At 47.5% G+C, this 15,000-nt stretch overlaps 2 protein-coding genes across 3 annotated transcripts in view; both read left to right on the plus strand.

Annotated features, from left to right (window-relative positions):
- The window catches only part of LOC307084057 (lumican), an 8,160-nt gene extending 3,323 nt beyond the window's left edge, over nt 1-4,837 (plus strand). The window contains exons 2-5 of the mRNA XM_079748189.1: nt 1-165; nt 579-903; nt 1,065-1,382; nt 4,600-4,837. The exon at nt 1-165 is cut by the window's left edge and continues 159 nt beyond it. Coding sequence (XP_079604315.1) covers nt 1-165; nt 579-903; nt 1,065-1,382; nt 4,600-4,751 — 960 coding nt within the window. The 3' untranslated portion in view covers nt 4,752-4,837. The remainder of the gene's footprint in view (nt 166-578; nt 904-1,064; nt 1,383-4,599) is intronic.
- Nucleotides 4,838-10,406: 5,569 nt separating this feature from the next.
- The window catches only part of prelp (proline/arginine-rich end leucine-rich repeat protein), a 6,604-nt gene continuing 2,010 nt past the window's right edge, over nt 10,407-15,000 (plus strand). The window contains exons 1-4 of one of the 2 annotated variants that reach the window (XM_079747275.1): nt 10,407-10,502; nt 13,448-13,916; nt 14,372-14,557; nt 14,761-14,918. In XM_079747275.1, coding sequence (XP_079603401.1) covers nt 13,455-13,916; nt 14,372-14,557; nt 14,761-14,918 — 806 coding nt within the window. In that variant the 5' untranslated portion in view covers nt 10,407-10,502; nt 13,448-13,454. Of the gene's footprint in view, nt 10,503-13,420; nt 13,917-14,371; nt 14,558-14,760; nt 14,919-15,000 lie in introns of both variants that reach the window. The other variant, XM_079747276.1, reaches the window with a different exon arrangement.

Genomic DNA, 15,000 nt, shown 5'->3' on the forward strand with positions numbered 1-15,000 from the left:
AACGACAGGCTGGATCCACGGCGGTACCAGGCTCACAACCCTGGGTCCTGCCCCAACGGCTGCTTCTGCCCCATCCAGTGGCCCACGGCGCTGTACTGCGACCAGAGAGCCCTGACCAGCGTCCCGGCGGATCTGCCTGGGGACACCCAGTATCTCTTCCTACAGGTGGGGGGGGCAGGTTTCACGGTGTCACACGAGGACCTGTATACCAGCCTATAGTCCCTACCTTATTGGCTTCCGTTTCTGATTGCATTTCTTACAGCACACGCTTTTCTCCGTGCCTAGCAGGCTGATTTAGTAACGAGTATAAGCACGCAAATATGTATTGATCAAGATGCACCACGTATTTGTTTTCGTTAACACAGGCGGCTAACTCTTACACAGCTACTCATTCACCAAATCCCATCACACACTCGATTTTTTTCAACTAATTGCTTGAATTTGCACTGTATGTCGTTACCTTGTTCATTGTGTAGATTGTCCACCCAAATGGGGGTCCTAACCGAAGCTCCCCATATTGACTTCAATCATCTTGCACCATGTCCACGTCCCGCCCTTCCCCTTTTCAAACCCCCCAGGGGAACAACATCAGCAGCCTGCCCTCCTCGGTCCTGGCCGAGGCCCCGGCCCTCCGCTGGCTCATCGTGGACCAGAACCAGCTGGAGGGGGAGCTGCTCAGGGGCCCGGTGCTGCAGAACCACACCGAGCTGCGCTACCTCTTCGCCAACCACAACCGTCTGACGGCCGTGCCGCAGGGGTTGCCCGGGGGGCTCCGGCAGCTCAGGCTGGCCTACAACCAGATCTCCAGCCTCGGCGCCGACGCATTCCAGCATCTGCAGAATCTGACCGTTCTGCTGCTGCAGGGGAACCGCCTGCAGACCATCCCGTCCAACAGCTTCACTGGTCCGCTGCTTGTTTGCTTCTTTTTTTTTTTGCTTGTTTAGCTTAGTTTAGTTTAGTTTGTTTACTTGTTTGTCGGTTTCCTTACTTTCTCTCCGTCTAATGTGACTCAAACTAGACTTACTACTAGCTTCACGCCCCCGGTTTTCTTTCTTCTCCTCCAGGTCTTCTCGCCCTGGACCTGTTGGACCTGGGTGAGAACCGCTTCAAGGCGGTGCCCACGTACCTGCCCCCGTCGGTCCAGCAGCTCTACCTCTCGGGGAACAACTTCTCAGAGCTGGGCGAGGGCAGCTTCGCGGGGCTGGACAGGCTCAAGTACCTGCGCCTGAGCCGCTGCGGCCTGCAGAGCCCCGGCGTCCCCCTGGCGGCCTTCAACGTGTCCACGCTGGTGGAGCTGGACCTGTCGTACAACCGGCTGGCCGTCACGCCCACGGTGCCCGCCAGCCTGCAGTACCTCTACCTGGAGGCTAACGAGATACAAGGTGAGGAAACGGGGGATACTTTAAGCCCTGTTAAGAACACATGCTCACACACACACTGACACACACACACACACACACGCACACACACACTCAAACAAAGACACACACGCATCCACACACATTCGAACACAGAATTACAAACGTACACACACACACACACACACATTAATAGACACACATATACACACACACACAAACACACCGAACACGCACGCACAAAAAGATTCAACTACATGCATTCACACACATACAGTGGGGCAAAAAAGTATTTAGTCAGCCACTAATTGTGCAAGTTCTCCCACTTAGGGAGAAAAAAGATGAGGCCTGTAATTTTCATCATAGGTATACCTCAGCTATGAGAGACAAAATGAACAAAAAAAAAAAAATCTAGAAAATCACATTGTCTGATTTTTAAGGAATTTATTTGCAAATTATGGTGGAAAATAAGTATTTGGTCAATAACAAAAGGTCATCTCAATACTTTGTTACATGCCCTTTGTTGGCAATGACAGAGGTCAAACGTTTTCTGTAAGTCTTTACAAGGTTTTCACACACTGCTGCTGGTATTTTGGCCCATTCCTCCATGCAGATCTCCTCCTGAGCAGTGATGTTTTTGGGCCTTCGCTGGGCAACACAGACTTTCAACTCCCTCCAAAGATTTTCTATGGGGTTGAGATCTGGAGACTGGCTAGGCCACTCCAGGACCTTGAAATGCTTCTTACGAAGCCACTCCTTCGTTGCCCGGGCGGTGTGTTTGGGGTCATTGTCATGCTGAAAGACCCAGCCACGTTTCATCTTCAGTTCCCTTGCTGATGGAAGGAGGTTTTCACTCAAAATCTCACGATACATGGCCCCATTCATTCTTTCCGTCACACGGATCAGACGTCCTGGTCCCTTGGCAGAAAAACAGCCCCAAAGCATGATGTTTCCACCCCCATGCTTCACTGTAGGTATGGTGTTCTTTGGATGCAACTCAGCATTCTTTCTCCTCCAAACAGGACGAGTTGAGTTTTTACCAAAAAGTTCTATTTTGGTTTCATCTGACCATTCTCCCAATCCTGTTCTGGATCATCCAAATGCTCTCTAGCAAACTTCAATTGGCCCGGACATGCACTTGCTTTAGCAGGGGGACACGTCTGGCACTGCAGGATTTGAGTCCCTGGCGGCGTAGTGTGTTAGTGATGGTAGCCTTTGTTACTTTGGTCCCAGCTCTCTGGAGGTCATTCACTAGGTCCCCCCGTGTGGTTCTGGGATTTTTGTTCACCGTTCTTGTGATCATTTTGACCCCACAGGGTGAGATCTTGCGTGGAGCCCCAGATCGAGGGAGATTATCAGTGGTCTTGTATGTATTCCATTTCCCAATAATTGCTCCCACAGTTGATTTCTTCACACCAAGCTGCTTACCTATTGCAGATTCAGACTTCCCAGCCTGGTGCAGGTCTACAATTGTGTTTCTGGTGTCCTTTGACAGCTCTTCGGTCTTGGCCATAGTGGAGTTTGGAGTGTGACTGTTTGAGGTTGTGGACAGGTGTCTTTTATACTGATAAGGAGTTCAAACAGGTGCCATTAATACAGGTAACGAGTGGAGGACAGAGGAGCCTCTTAAAGAAGAAGTTACAGGTCTGTGACAGCCAGAAATCTTGCTGGTTTGTAGGTGACCAAATACTTATTTTCCACCATAATTTGCAAATAAATTCTTAAAAAATCAGACAATGTGATTTTCTGGATTTTTTTTTTTCATTTTGTCTCTCATAGCTGAGGTTTACCTATGATGAAAATTACAGGCCTCTCTCGTCTTTTTAAGTGGGAGAACTTGCACAATTGGTGGCTGACTAAATACTTTTTTGCCCCACTGTATGTGTGCACACAGGCACAAAAACACACGTGCTGGAACTCATGCATGCATGCGGGCATGCACCCACCCACACACACACACACAAACACACACACTTTCCTACGTGCCACGTCAATCACTCACATTCACACCCACAAACACGTGTGTGAGTGCACACACACTAATCAGACAATTCCCATGGCATCAATACAGTGAGATGACGAAATGTAACTTACGTAGGAGAGCAACAGTGCTGTTCGGACAAATCCCACCCTGCCTGGCCCAGCCAAGAGGAAGTTTGGAAAAAGTGACAGGAAAGTAAAGTCCCACCCTGAAACACAAATAAAGGCTGCCTCTGGTCTCTCCCTACAGACAGGGTCTCTAGAGTCTCTCTTATATGGCCTGTCCAGGGATGAGAAGAGAGAGAGCTAAAGTTTGAGTGAGACAGAGAGACAAAGGAGAGAGAGAAGTTGAAGCTCAAAGGACAGAGAACAATAAAGACATAGAAGAAGAGATGAGCAATAATAAAAAAATATGAAAAGCATGGTGTAATGGTTGGATGTGCAGATTAACAGTAGCTTCACCATGGAGAAAGAAAAAGAGAAAGAGAGCGAGAGCGAGAGAGAGAGAGCGAGAGACAGAGAGAGTGAGGCCAAGATAACATCTGTGATGGATTCAGAAGGCGACTGCAGCAGATGAGCCAAGAGCACACTCTGTTCCTCTCTTCACTTCCCCTTCTGCTCATCTCAGCCTTCCCCTTTATTATCCTCTTTCATGGCCTAGATATATATAATCCCACTGCTCGGTAGCCAGGAGCAACTAAACAGCACCAGACCAACGAAAACCAACTTCCCAACCCCGTCCAAGCACTGGCCACCATACCATCTCGGTGTACACTTCTGTCCCGATGAGGGAATGTCTTGGCAGGAAAGAGGAGCGAGTGTGTTCTTGTTTCACAATTCATGGTGGAGCAGACAGGGTCGCAGTCATGTGCCTTCCGGAGCCAACCAGACAGACTAAGAAAAACACCAACCTGAGTAGCGCGGCTGCAGTGAGCAGGGTTAACAGCTACTGTGGTCTAGTCGGGGAACCTGCCAAACTCAACCAATGAGGTTCAGTCAGAACGGTGCTCCACATCAGGAGAAGCTGTTGTGGTATTATTGATTTTTTTATATCCTACCCATGGCAAGTGCGGCCCAGTTTAGCAGAAAATACAAGGGCCTTCTGTTCCATGCCTGCCAGGGTACAAACGATATTATAATTCTCTGAAATATTTACGCATTGAAAACACATGTTAGTAAGTGGTAGGAGGGGTGGAGGGGACTTTGTAAGCTCCTGTATGATTGTTGTTTTCTCATTACTTCTTGCTGTGCTTTTTGACAGAGTTCAAAGTGAGTAGTTTCTGTCAAGATAAGGGGCCTCTGTCCTACTCCAGAATGAGGATTCTGCGGCTGGACGGGAATAAGATGTCTTACAGTCAGCTGCCCGTCGACTGGGTGTACTGTCTCCGAGTGCTGCACAATATCTTCATCTGACCACACTCGTTATATGGATTGATTTGAATAAATAAAAAACTGTAATATGCAAAAAAAAATAACCTGTTTTCAGGATCAACAATACATCATGAATAGCCCCATGGAAATGTTTGTCTATTTTTCATTATAACTTAAGATCTTTATCTTCAGTACAATCATCCATACTGTTGTTTGATCTCGTACTAAATATAACCGATGGTATGTTGTTCAAAAGATTTAGAATGCCTCATCAAAATAATTGATTTAGGATAAGGATTAGTACTATTGTAATGTAGTTAGAATGAAGTTGAACCTATCTATTGCTACATATTATAGTATATGTTGTATATGTTGTTTTTTGTTTTTTATCTCTAGGCTCTTTTACACTTAATGCAACCAATTTTCATATGTGTCACATTTATTTACTCCTGCTTACTTAGAATCTTAGCATTACTTACTGTGAAATATAACACTATATATAGGTTTATGTATGTTTATGTGTATTTTTTACTTAAAATATTATAATAAAACATGCTTGGAAATGAGGATCCAACCATCCTTACTGAAAACGAGGAAATTCTATTTCTGTCAATATTTGACATCTTTATTCATTTTATGAGATGCAAAACAAATTTGTCACCTGTAACATACAAGTAGCGAGTAACAACGCAAATGGAAAACCAACTCTACCTTCACAGTAATTAATTGTTGAGCGACCAAAAGTGAAAAAGATGATCAAACTGGCACACTATTGTTATATTGTTACAGTGAGTCATTCCAATGTTAGTGGAACAATAATGAGTCCAGCTCGTTGTGGCTATCCCTTGTGCTGTATGTTTAATTAAGTGCATTACATTACACTTGGGGATTCCTTAACAAATGACAGGCCGTCAACCTGTCAACCTGCCTACCAGCCTTTGGCTTTACCTTACGTCATTGTGTATCCACTGTTGACATGAATCAAGCCATACCTCCATGCTTTCAACACTTTTTTGGTTTCTTTTGTTAGCGCCTCTGCCTGTGTCATTATGAATGTGTTTGTCTGTCTCTGTTTGTTTGTGTGTGTGTGTGTGTGTGTGTGTTGTGCGTGTGTGTCTGTATGTGTGTGTGTGTGTGTGTGTGTGTGTGTGTGTTTGTGTGTGTCTGTGTCTGGGTGTGTGTTTTTGTGTTTGTATGTGTGTTTTTGCGTGTGTATGTGTACACATGTTTTTGTTGTCTGCTGTGTTTGACGTTCGGTATTCTCAGTGAGAGAGAGACAGGGGCTGTTTCCCAATGTGAAGGAGGCATGCTCAACAGCTTCCCTTTTAAGGACGCCGTCATAGAAGGCCGAAAAGCACTGTTCCAATGTTGAGAACAAATTCGCTCCCTTTTCGCATCCTGTTTTTTTTGAGAATTCAGTCGTTCCAAACTCTAAACGCTACAAACAATAGGCAGCACTCCAGCCTCATCTCAATAGGACGCGACTAGCAAGGAAGTGTTCCAGCAAGGCTGCAGCCTTCACTTTGGGAAACAGCCAGGGGATAGGGAGAGGGAGATGGAAAGAGCAAGAATGAGAGCGAGAGAGAGCGAGAGAGAGAGAGAGAGAGAGAGAGAGAGAGGACAAATAAGGCCTCTGTAACTGTTTTTGCAGCATTGAAGAGCAGGACCAGCCACCTGAGATGAGCTCATGGTGGAGAGAGTGAAATACCGTCTGGAGGAGAGAGAGGGATCACTAGTTCCCTGGGGGGGGAGGGGGGGGGGGGGGGGGGGGGGATCAGGAAAATGGTGCAATCAGGAAAATGACAACATTACAAACTGAAAGTATAAGACTTAAAGCACTAAGTGAACATTACAGTAAGTCAGTTATGACAATTACCTGACCGCATCTACATATAGTGTCTTGCTATGAAACCAACTGGATTCACAGATGATGTTGTTGGAAAGGAACAGAAGAGATATTCTAAAGGTGTAAGGTGCAATGAGCCCAGTCTTCGGTGCAGCAGCCGTGTTAGACATAAGGATGAAACAGACACCACAGAGGCCAGGTCAGTACCCTTTGAAGCTATTAAAGAGCACTTTCATTCTTCAAATCTGAAAGAAATCGCTTTGGGAAGAAAATGTCCAAAAGAGTCCAAACAGTCTGCTACGATGCTCCCTACGGTATCAGCAACTATACAAGGCTGTTCTCTGCAGCCTCGGCCCTCACAGACAGTCTTCTGCTTTATGACTACACACACCAGATTCACGGTGAAGAGCGCCTCCATTAATATCCTCTCCCGACAGCTTCCCTCATGCAGCCCATAGCCTTGAATGACGACATCCTGTCTAAATCATTTGAATATCTGTCCGTGTCTAATTCTAGGGGGTTTCTGCAGTGAGACGCTAGCACAGAAACACGTCCCGATGTTAAAAGCGTGTGGCAGGTTGGCAGGTTGATTGTTACATATTAGACGTGGTGTGTTATTTATTTGCTGTTTATGGGCTCCCTGAGACTTTCATTCAAAACGCCACTAGGGTTTTACCGTTCATTGTCTGAGGTTTAATTGCTCCAGGATTAGCAGGCAGTGGGTCTCGCTGCCAGGCTTGGTGGGGATCCAAAATGCCTGATGAGTCTGTATGGTGCGGTGGTTTGGGCCAGATGTTGGGTACGAGGGGAGAGAGGCCTTTAAAGCCTGTTGACAAGCAAGACCTCAACCTCTGAAGTATAATTATTCAACCACACACAAGGGCCCCCTGCACCACACACACACACACACACACACACACACACACACACACACACACACACACACACACACAGACACACACAAAGAAAACTCATGTGGAAGGAAATTAAAGGCTTGAAAATAGAACTATTAAGTGCATTTGATGAAAAATAGGTTTGTTGGTATTGAATCATGATTGCTTGCAAAAAGCATTGAATGATATCCAGGAAGTCTGTTTACTTGGTCATTTCTTGAGATAACCTTCCAAGTTTACTGATAGATCCTTAATTTGAGCAATGTTGGAGCAGCTGGTAACTTGGCAAATTGCTAAAGATAACTGCACTTTTCTTGTTACACCCACAGCTGTGTTTAGCTATTGGTGGGAAGATGAAGGGGGGGGGGAGCAGGGTAGAGTAGAGTACTACCTTTACATTCCATGTTCAATGATAGCCTCATGCAGGGTGTCATATCGGAAACATATGCAGGCAATATGGTAGAACACCTCAAAATTCACAAGCACTCTTTTGGTTCATTTTTCCATTGTCTATTTATTACACTGCAATTCAGACTATACAGATACAGATAACAAAATTATGAACTATGCTGGCAAATAGTTACCTTGGCCAGCACTGGACACATTAGTGTTCAGAACACATTGGTGTATAACCAGTGACTGCATCATCTGGTCTTTTGGCCCAGGTCTGCCTTACTCAATCACTTGAGTACAACAGCTACTTTGTCCATTACAGACGGGACTAGAGAGCTTAAAGTAGCTTCTGCTGTATTAGCATACCTATAAAACTCAATGAAGATTAGTTAAAAAATAAGTGAAAGAAAAATAAGTGAGTGATGAGTGAATAGGCTTGTTCTCTCTGATGACTATTCAATACTCAAACTGCAAAAGAAAAGAAGCCACAGGCAGAAGGAGGGCTGAGAAATGAAACAATTAGAAAGAAGCAGAGTTCTTGTTTTTAGGTTTCGCACAGTGCTGTGAAACTAGTTTCTGAATTACAAGTGGGGAAGTTTTTGGAATTTACACCTAATTACTTGATTTTGGTATTGAGTGTACAGATTTAATTTAGTCGTTTGAGAGACTCATTTTTCACTACAGTTTGTTAAACAAGTCTACAACCCAAAATTCCCCAGCCCAAATATTTATGTTCATTTCTAATTTCCTTCATTAACCATGGCCTCATTCACAGGAATCCACTCTAGCATACTGAGTAATTGATGCAAAAAATAATAATTGTATCGCTCATTCTTTTCTTTTTTTCTTTATCGGCTAAAGTGTGGTTATGACCAGATGTGTTAACCCAAACCATGACTCTGGGCTGAGGAAAAGATGGAGATGTGGGGGAAGGGGGAAAGAGGGGAGGGGCATCTGGGCAAATATTCTGTTGAAGGAAAGGACTTCATGGGGGAACGCGGGGAAAGTAGGAGAGTGAAGGTAGACTTAAGGAAAGGGATGGTTCTACATGTGTTAGTCCCATTATCCCTCAAAAGGAGGAGCACACGCTGCGGACACACACACACACACACACACACACACACACTGCCATACACAGACACAAACACACACACACACACACACACACACACACACAAACACACACACTGCCATACACAGACACAAACACACACACACACACACATTGTACACACACACACACACACACTGCCATACACAGACACACACACACCCACACCCACACACTCCCACCGAAACATACACACACAGACTCCCACACAAACACAGAAACACAAATACAAACACTCTCACACACACACACACACACACACACACACACACACACACACACACACACACACACACACACACACACACACACACACATATACAGACACACAAAAACACTCACTCACACACACATGCACAAAGACAGGCAATAACACAGACACACACAAACACAAACACACACTAGCACACAAACACACAAAAACACAGACACATAGTTGTGTTCCCAAACATTATTAGACATATTTCTCTGTCCCTCTGTTTCCTTCTCACACTCATGCACACACGTACACACCAACTGCTGAGTCAGACTCCCCAGCTAGTAAAAGACCCATAACAAAACGCTTCCTGGATGAGGCCCCTGCATCACCGCACCAGCCCCATACCTCTTCTGGACCACAATCACGGGAGAGAAGGGGAGGAGGAGGAGAAGGAGGAGGAGGAGGAGGAGGAGGAGGGGGAGGAGGAGGAGGAGGAGGAGAAGGAGGAGGAGGAGGAGGAGGAGGAGGAGGAGGAGGGGGAGGAGGAGGAGGAGGAGGAGGAGGAGGAGGAGGAATAACAGCAGAAGAAGATAAAAAAAAACTCTTCTGGACACAAAAACTCTGTGGCAGACTAGATGCCAGAGAGTCAGCAGAGAGATGTTTGCTAATGAAAAGCACATGACAGGCTCTGTGCATGCAGTCCTATGAACAAAAGCCAGGGTCAGGGGGCGGAGCACAGAGGAAAGGGGGAGTCGAACCTCAGCCAGCTCTGGCAGAAGTGTATCGCTCCATCCTTACAACTGTTACACCCACCATTAGACATCAGGGCAGATAGCCACTATACACAAACACACACTGGCTTGTGTTCCTTGCAGAGATGCCCCTTCTTGTGCACACTCACCTATGCACCATAACAATGGAAAGCAAAGGGACACAGTTCGGACAGATTAAAGGATTGTTCCAGAAGGACCTCCGATTAAGTTTCTCTGGAGTGGGGGAGGGAAAGAAACAAAGAAACAAAGAAAATAAAGAATGTCTGTGACCTGTGAGCAGCCAGGACAGACCCAACAGCAACCGAGAGAGAGAGAGAGAGAGAGAGAGAGAGAGAGAGAGGGAGAGAGACAGAGAGAGACAGAGAGAGACAGAGAACGAAAGGGAGGGATAGAGGGGGAAATAGAGAGCAGGGGGGAACAGAATGGGAGGGGGATATGGAATGAGAGAGAGACATGAAGAGAGAGGGAGGGAGAGATGAAGAGAGAGAGGGAGGGTTAGGGAAAAGCGTGAGGGAGGCATAGAGCAGTAAATACGCAGAACTTATTACTTGACAAAAGAGGGCAGGTACAAGAGGCAGGTAAGAGACAATTGTTGTGTTGTTTTTATTTTGCGCGAGTGTGTGTGTGTGTGTGTGGTTGAATATACATGCATGTGTTTTGCGGAATGTGCTGTGTGTGTGTGTGTGTGTGTGTATGTGTGTGTGCAGAGGGGCTCTGTGTGGGGAAGTTACTGATAAACAAGATATTCAATCTTAGAGGAGGTAGGAATGAGAGAGAGAGAGAGAGAGAGAGAGAGAGAGAGAGAGAGAGAGAGAGAGAGAGAGAGTAGGAAGGGGTGTGAGCGGTCCTCAGGGCTGAAGGATAACATTGGCATTGGAAAGCCCTGTGAGGCCATGCACGTGTGTTTCCAAAGAAACGCAGTGCCATATCAAGTGGTCACCTCAACCCCTGGGATCTCTAGCTCCTTCTCCATTCTTTCTCACCTTTGTCTCTTTGTCCACCATCAGTGGTTGAAGATACGCTGAAAGGTAGCTTGACTAGGAGTTCTTCTGCTTTTCTGCACAGACTTCCTATGGGTTTGGTTTAGATGAAAACGTGAATTGTTTATGTTGGAGAAGAGCTCATAGTCACATGCTTTGTTTAATCAATGCTAATCAAGGCTCTGAAGTATTAGAAAACAAACACTTCAGTTGAAACACGAACAGCGACCGAATTAAGGCAGAAGATCAATGAGTGGAAAACAAATCAGGCACAAAGTGCTGCTCTGCGGTGAGCTGTGGGAAAAGCTAAAAGGATAGTTAAAAGCTTTGTCGGGCTGCCAACGTGTCAGACAGGGCAAGAAGTACTAATAAAGTTGTGGGTCCGGCAGGAGTCAGACGGTGCTGCAGTCCTAGGGAAGGCAGCCCCACCCTGGGCATAAAATGTTTTCTCATCCCATGCCACAGCAGGGAAAATCAGTGTTTGTGGGCCGGGGTCCAACATGTACCATGTGTCCTCCTTCCACAACTACAGTCATAGAACACACAAAGCCGGCGGCAACCATCCACACAGATTTCGACGCTAAATTGACAGCTAAAAAGCACGTTTGTTTATGTAAGGAAGTGACCGAGCCCTTTCCGCAGCATTTGGAAACGACATTCACACAAGGGGGGGATTGGGTGGGGGTGGCAGGCCTTCTGAATTTGTGTGAGGCTCCCAGTCTCAGAGGCCCTGAATGACGGAGGAAAAAGTGGAATCACATGGGGGGGGGGGGGGGGGGGGGGCGGGGGAGAACGTCAGGCACTCGGAGAGAAAAAGTTTGGCGTTGTTTTTCCTGGCTGGACAGACCCCCGGCTGCTGGCTTCATTCTTCCGTTATTATTCATGATCATACAGTGTTTATCAAAGCGTTTTCCCAAAGTGCCATTGGAAAGTGAAGATGATGGGTTGGACGCAAACATGGGTCCTTTGTGGACGTTTTGATCATTATTCAAAGGACTAATCTGCTCGAATTATTTACAGTAGGCTCACTCAGCTGGAGGCATGCTGAACCATCGTTTGGAGATAAACAGGCCATACACACACCGACGAAGACACTCACAACACACACATACTGATGCAGAGAAACACACACACACTGACACACAAACACACACACTTCTCAGCCACTCGCTCTGCATGGTTCTTAGCAAACAAATTAAAATCTTGCCTCAGAAAGCATTTCTGGGTGAAGAAAAAAAACCTCTCCCACGTCTATCAACATGGCGACGCTAAATCCCTTTCCACCAAACATCAATATCGTGCGGCTCCGTGTGGTCTGAGTGACGGATTGTGTCTCTTAGAGTCCCTTCTCTCCGGGCATCTCCCAAACAAGACGCCCATCGTTTACACTTGGCGTCCGCAGTGCCCTCCCACCCTGTTGGCTCCGGGGCCGACCCACTTGGTGTGCAGCTGGGGGGGGGGCAGACTCACACAATCACACTACCCAGTGTGTCACAACGAGAGAACAACCGACACAAAACAAACACCCATAAAAGAACATGTCTTGCATACACATGTACACCAAATGTGTAGACAACAAGAAAACCCCCCCGCCCACGTCTGCCAGATAACAGAGGAGGACGGAACCGCAGTGCAAACAAAGAGTTGTTCACTCGACAAAAGAAGTTTGAGTGTGTGTAGGGCTCACTGTGATCACAACCCTCAGCGTCTTGAAGAGAGAGCCCTGTTGGTTTCCTGCAGGCCTCTCCAGGGTCAATAACCCCCCACCCGCTCGCCCAGCCAACACCACCACAGCTCCCTCGATGCCCAGCTCCTACAATAGAGCCTCTATCGTCCCGTCTTCATTCTCATTTCCTCCGCCTCATCAGGAATAAAACAACAAAAAACGACTCCAGCTCAGTTTGCTTGCTTAACTCATGCCCATTTGGTAAAAAGCATCATTCATCTCTCTCTCTCTCTCTCTCTCTCTCTCTCTCTCTCTCCCTCTCTCTCTCTCTCTTCCTCTCTCTCTCTCTCTCTCTCTCTCTCTCTCTCTCTCTCTCCCTCTCTCTCTTCCTCTTTCTCTCTCTCTCTCTCTCTCTCTCTCTCTCTCTCTCTCTCTCTCTCTCCCTCTCTCTCTCTCTCTCTCTCTCTCTCTCTCTCTCTCTCTCTCTCTCTCTCTCTCTCTCCCTCTCTCTCTTCCTCTTTCTCTCTCTCTCTCTTTCTCTCTCGGATAGGGAAGTGGTGCATTGGCATGCGGGATAACTAATATTTTAGAAAGTTCTCAATTGTCCTGTCAATTGTGCGGGATTCTAGGATTTCATTTAAAATAAGTTGTGTATTGCTGTGTTGGATGAGGATGTGTGTGTGTGTGTTTGTGTGTGTGTGTGTCTGTGTGTGTGTGTGTGTGTGTGTGTGTGTGTGTGTGTGTGTGTGTGTGTGTGTGCGTGAGTTTGTGCGTGGCCGGTCCGCTTCAGGTTTCATGTCTTTCCTCATCACAAGTGTACGGCCTCTCTCTGTGTCCCGGTGTCCCCCAGTAACCCGTCTGTCTCTGTGTGGGCCAGGAGCAACATGAGGGCTGTGGTGGGACTCTGGTCTGCTTTGACCCTCTTCCTCTTGATGGAGGCCGTGATCGCCCAGCGGGGGGAGGGGACCCCGGACAGGAAGCCCACCAGGAAACCCCATAGGAGACCAACGGGCAGGAAACCAGCCACTCCCAAGCCAGGCAGATGGCCCCCCATCCCGGGCATCCCTGAACCCCAGGAGCCCACAGACTTCCCGCCGCCCATCTTTGGCCCCCCCTCCATCTTCCCCGACTGCCCCCGCGAGTGCTCCTGCGACCCGTCCCACCCCAGCGCCCTCAACTGCGAGAACCGCAACCTCCGCAAGGTCCCGGTCATCCCGGCCCGCACCCACTACTTATACCTGCAGAACAACTACATCTCAGAGGTGACAGCCGAGGCCTTCGCCAACGCCACTGAGCTGCGCTGGGTCAACCTGGCCAACAACCGCATCCAGCGGGTGGACAAAGAGGTCAGAGCCCGACGTCACCTGGCGCCCCCCGGGCGTTCTCCTCTCGTAATGTGTGTCGCTGGCGAGGGAGAGAGGGAGGGACTTCCGAGCATGCTTCGTAGGGAAACACATCCATTTTAGTGACACGGGTGACCCTTTTAGTGAAATCCATTACATATTTTGGATATCGCTTGGTCAAATTATTGGTCAAAAAACTCCCATGTTTATTCCTATTGTCTTTGTCGTAGTTCTTGTTGTTCATGTTCTTATTCTTCTCGCTCCGGGGACGGTTCCCTTGCGTATAAGACTAACAGGAAGTAGAGAAAGCAGAATTTGCGTTTGGGGTAGCCTGGGATAACGCTTCAATGCATGAGCCTCTCTCTCAGCTCTCATGTCTTCCCTTTTGAAAGCACAATGGGGGAATCCTGAACGGTCAGGAACTGAGCGGCGAGGGTTCTCTGTGTCTCTCCCTGCAGGTGTTTCGGAAGATCCCGTCCCTGATATACCTGTACCTGCAGAAGAACCAGCTGAAGCAGGTCCCGTCCGAGCTGCCAGTGGGCCTGGAGCACCTACGGTTGGGCAGGAACCGCATCTCCAAGATCCCGCCCGGGGCCTTCCAGAAGATGGAGCACCTGGTGTTGCTTGACCTGTATCACAACCAGGTCAGAGGTCACCAAGTTTCTTTAAGTGCTAAACGCATTGCATCAACACTGACTCAACACGTTTTTACAAACATTCTAAACATAGGAGAATGGAAAACTAAAGACAAGCACATAGCAGGGAAGAGCTCGTTGATGTATGAACAATCAGGACCAACGGCAGCCTCAACCAAACGCGGGTGCTGGGTGTTTCTTCTCCTCTGTAGCTGAGTGACAGCGGCCTGGGGAAAAACACTTTCAAGGGCCTGAGCCACCTGATCCAACTGAACCTGGCGCGGAATGTCCTCAAGAGGATGCCCGCCGGCGTCCCGGCCAGCGTCATTCAGCTGTTCCTCGACAGGAACAGCATCGAAGACATCCCGAAGCAAGTAGACACAATGCGCACACACAAACATGCAGGCCAACTACCTGGGAGAGAAGATGAACACACAGACGCACAGTGTGTG

Source organism: Pollachius pollachius (genome assembly GCF_949987615.1).
Source record: "Pollachius pollachius genome assembly, chromosome: 12".
Lineage (NCBI taxonomy): Eukaryota > Metazoa > Chordata > Actinopteri > Gadiformes > Gadidae > Pollachius > Pollachius pollachius.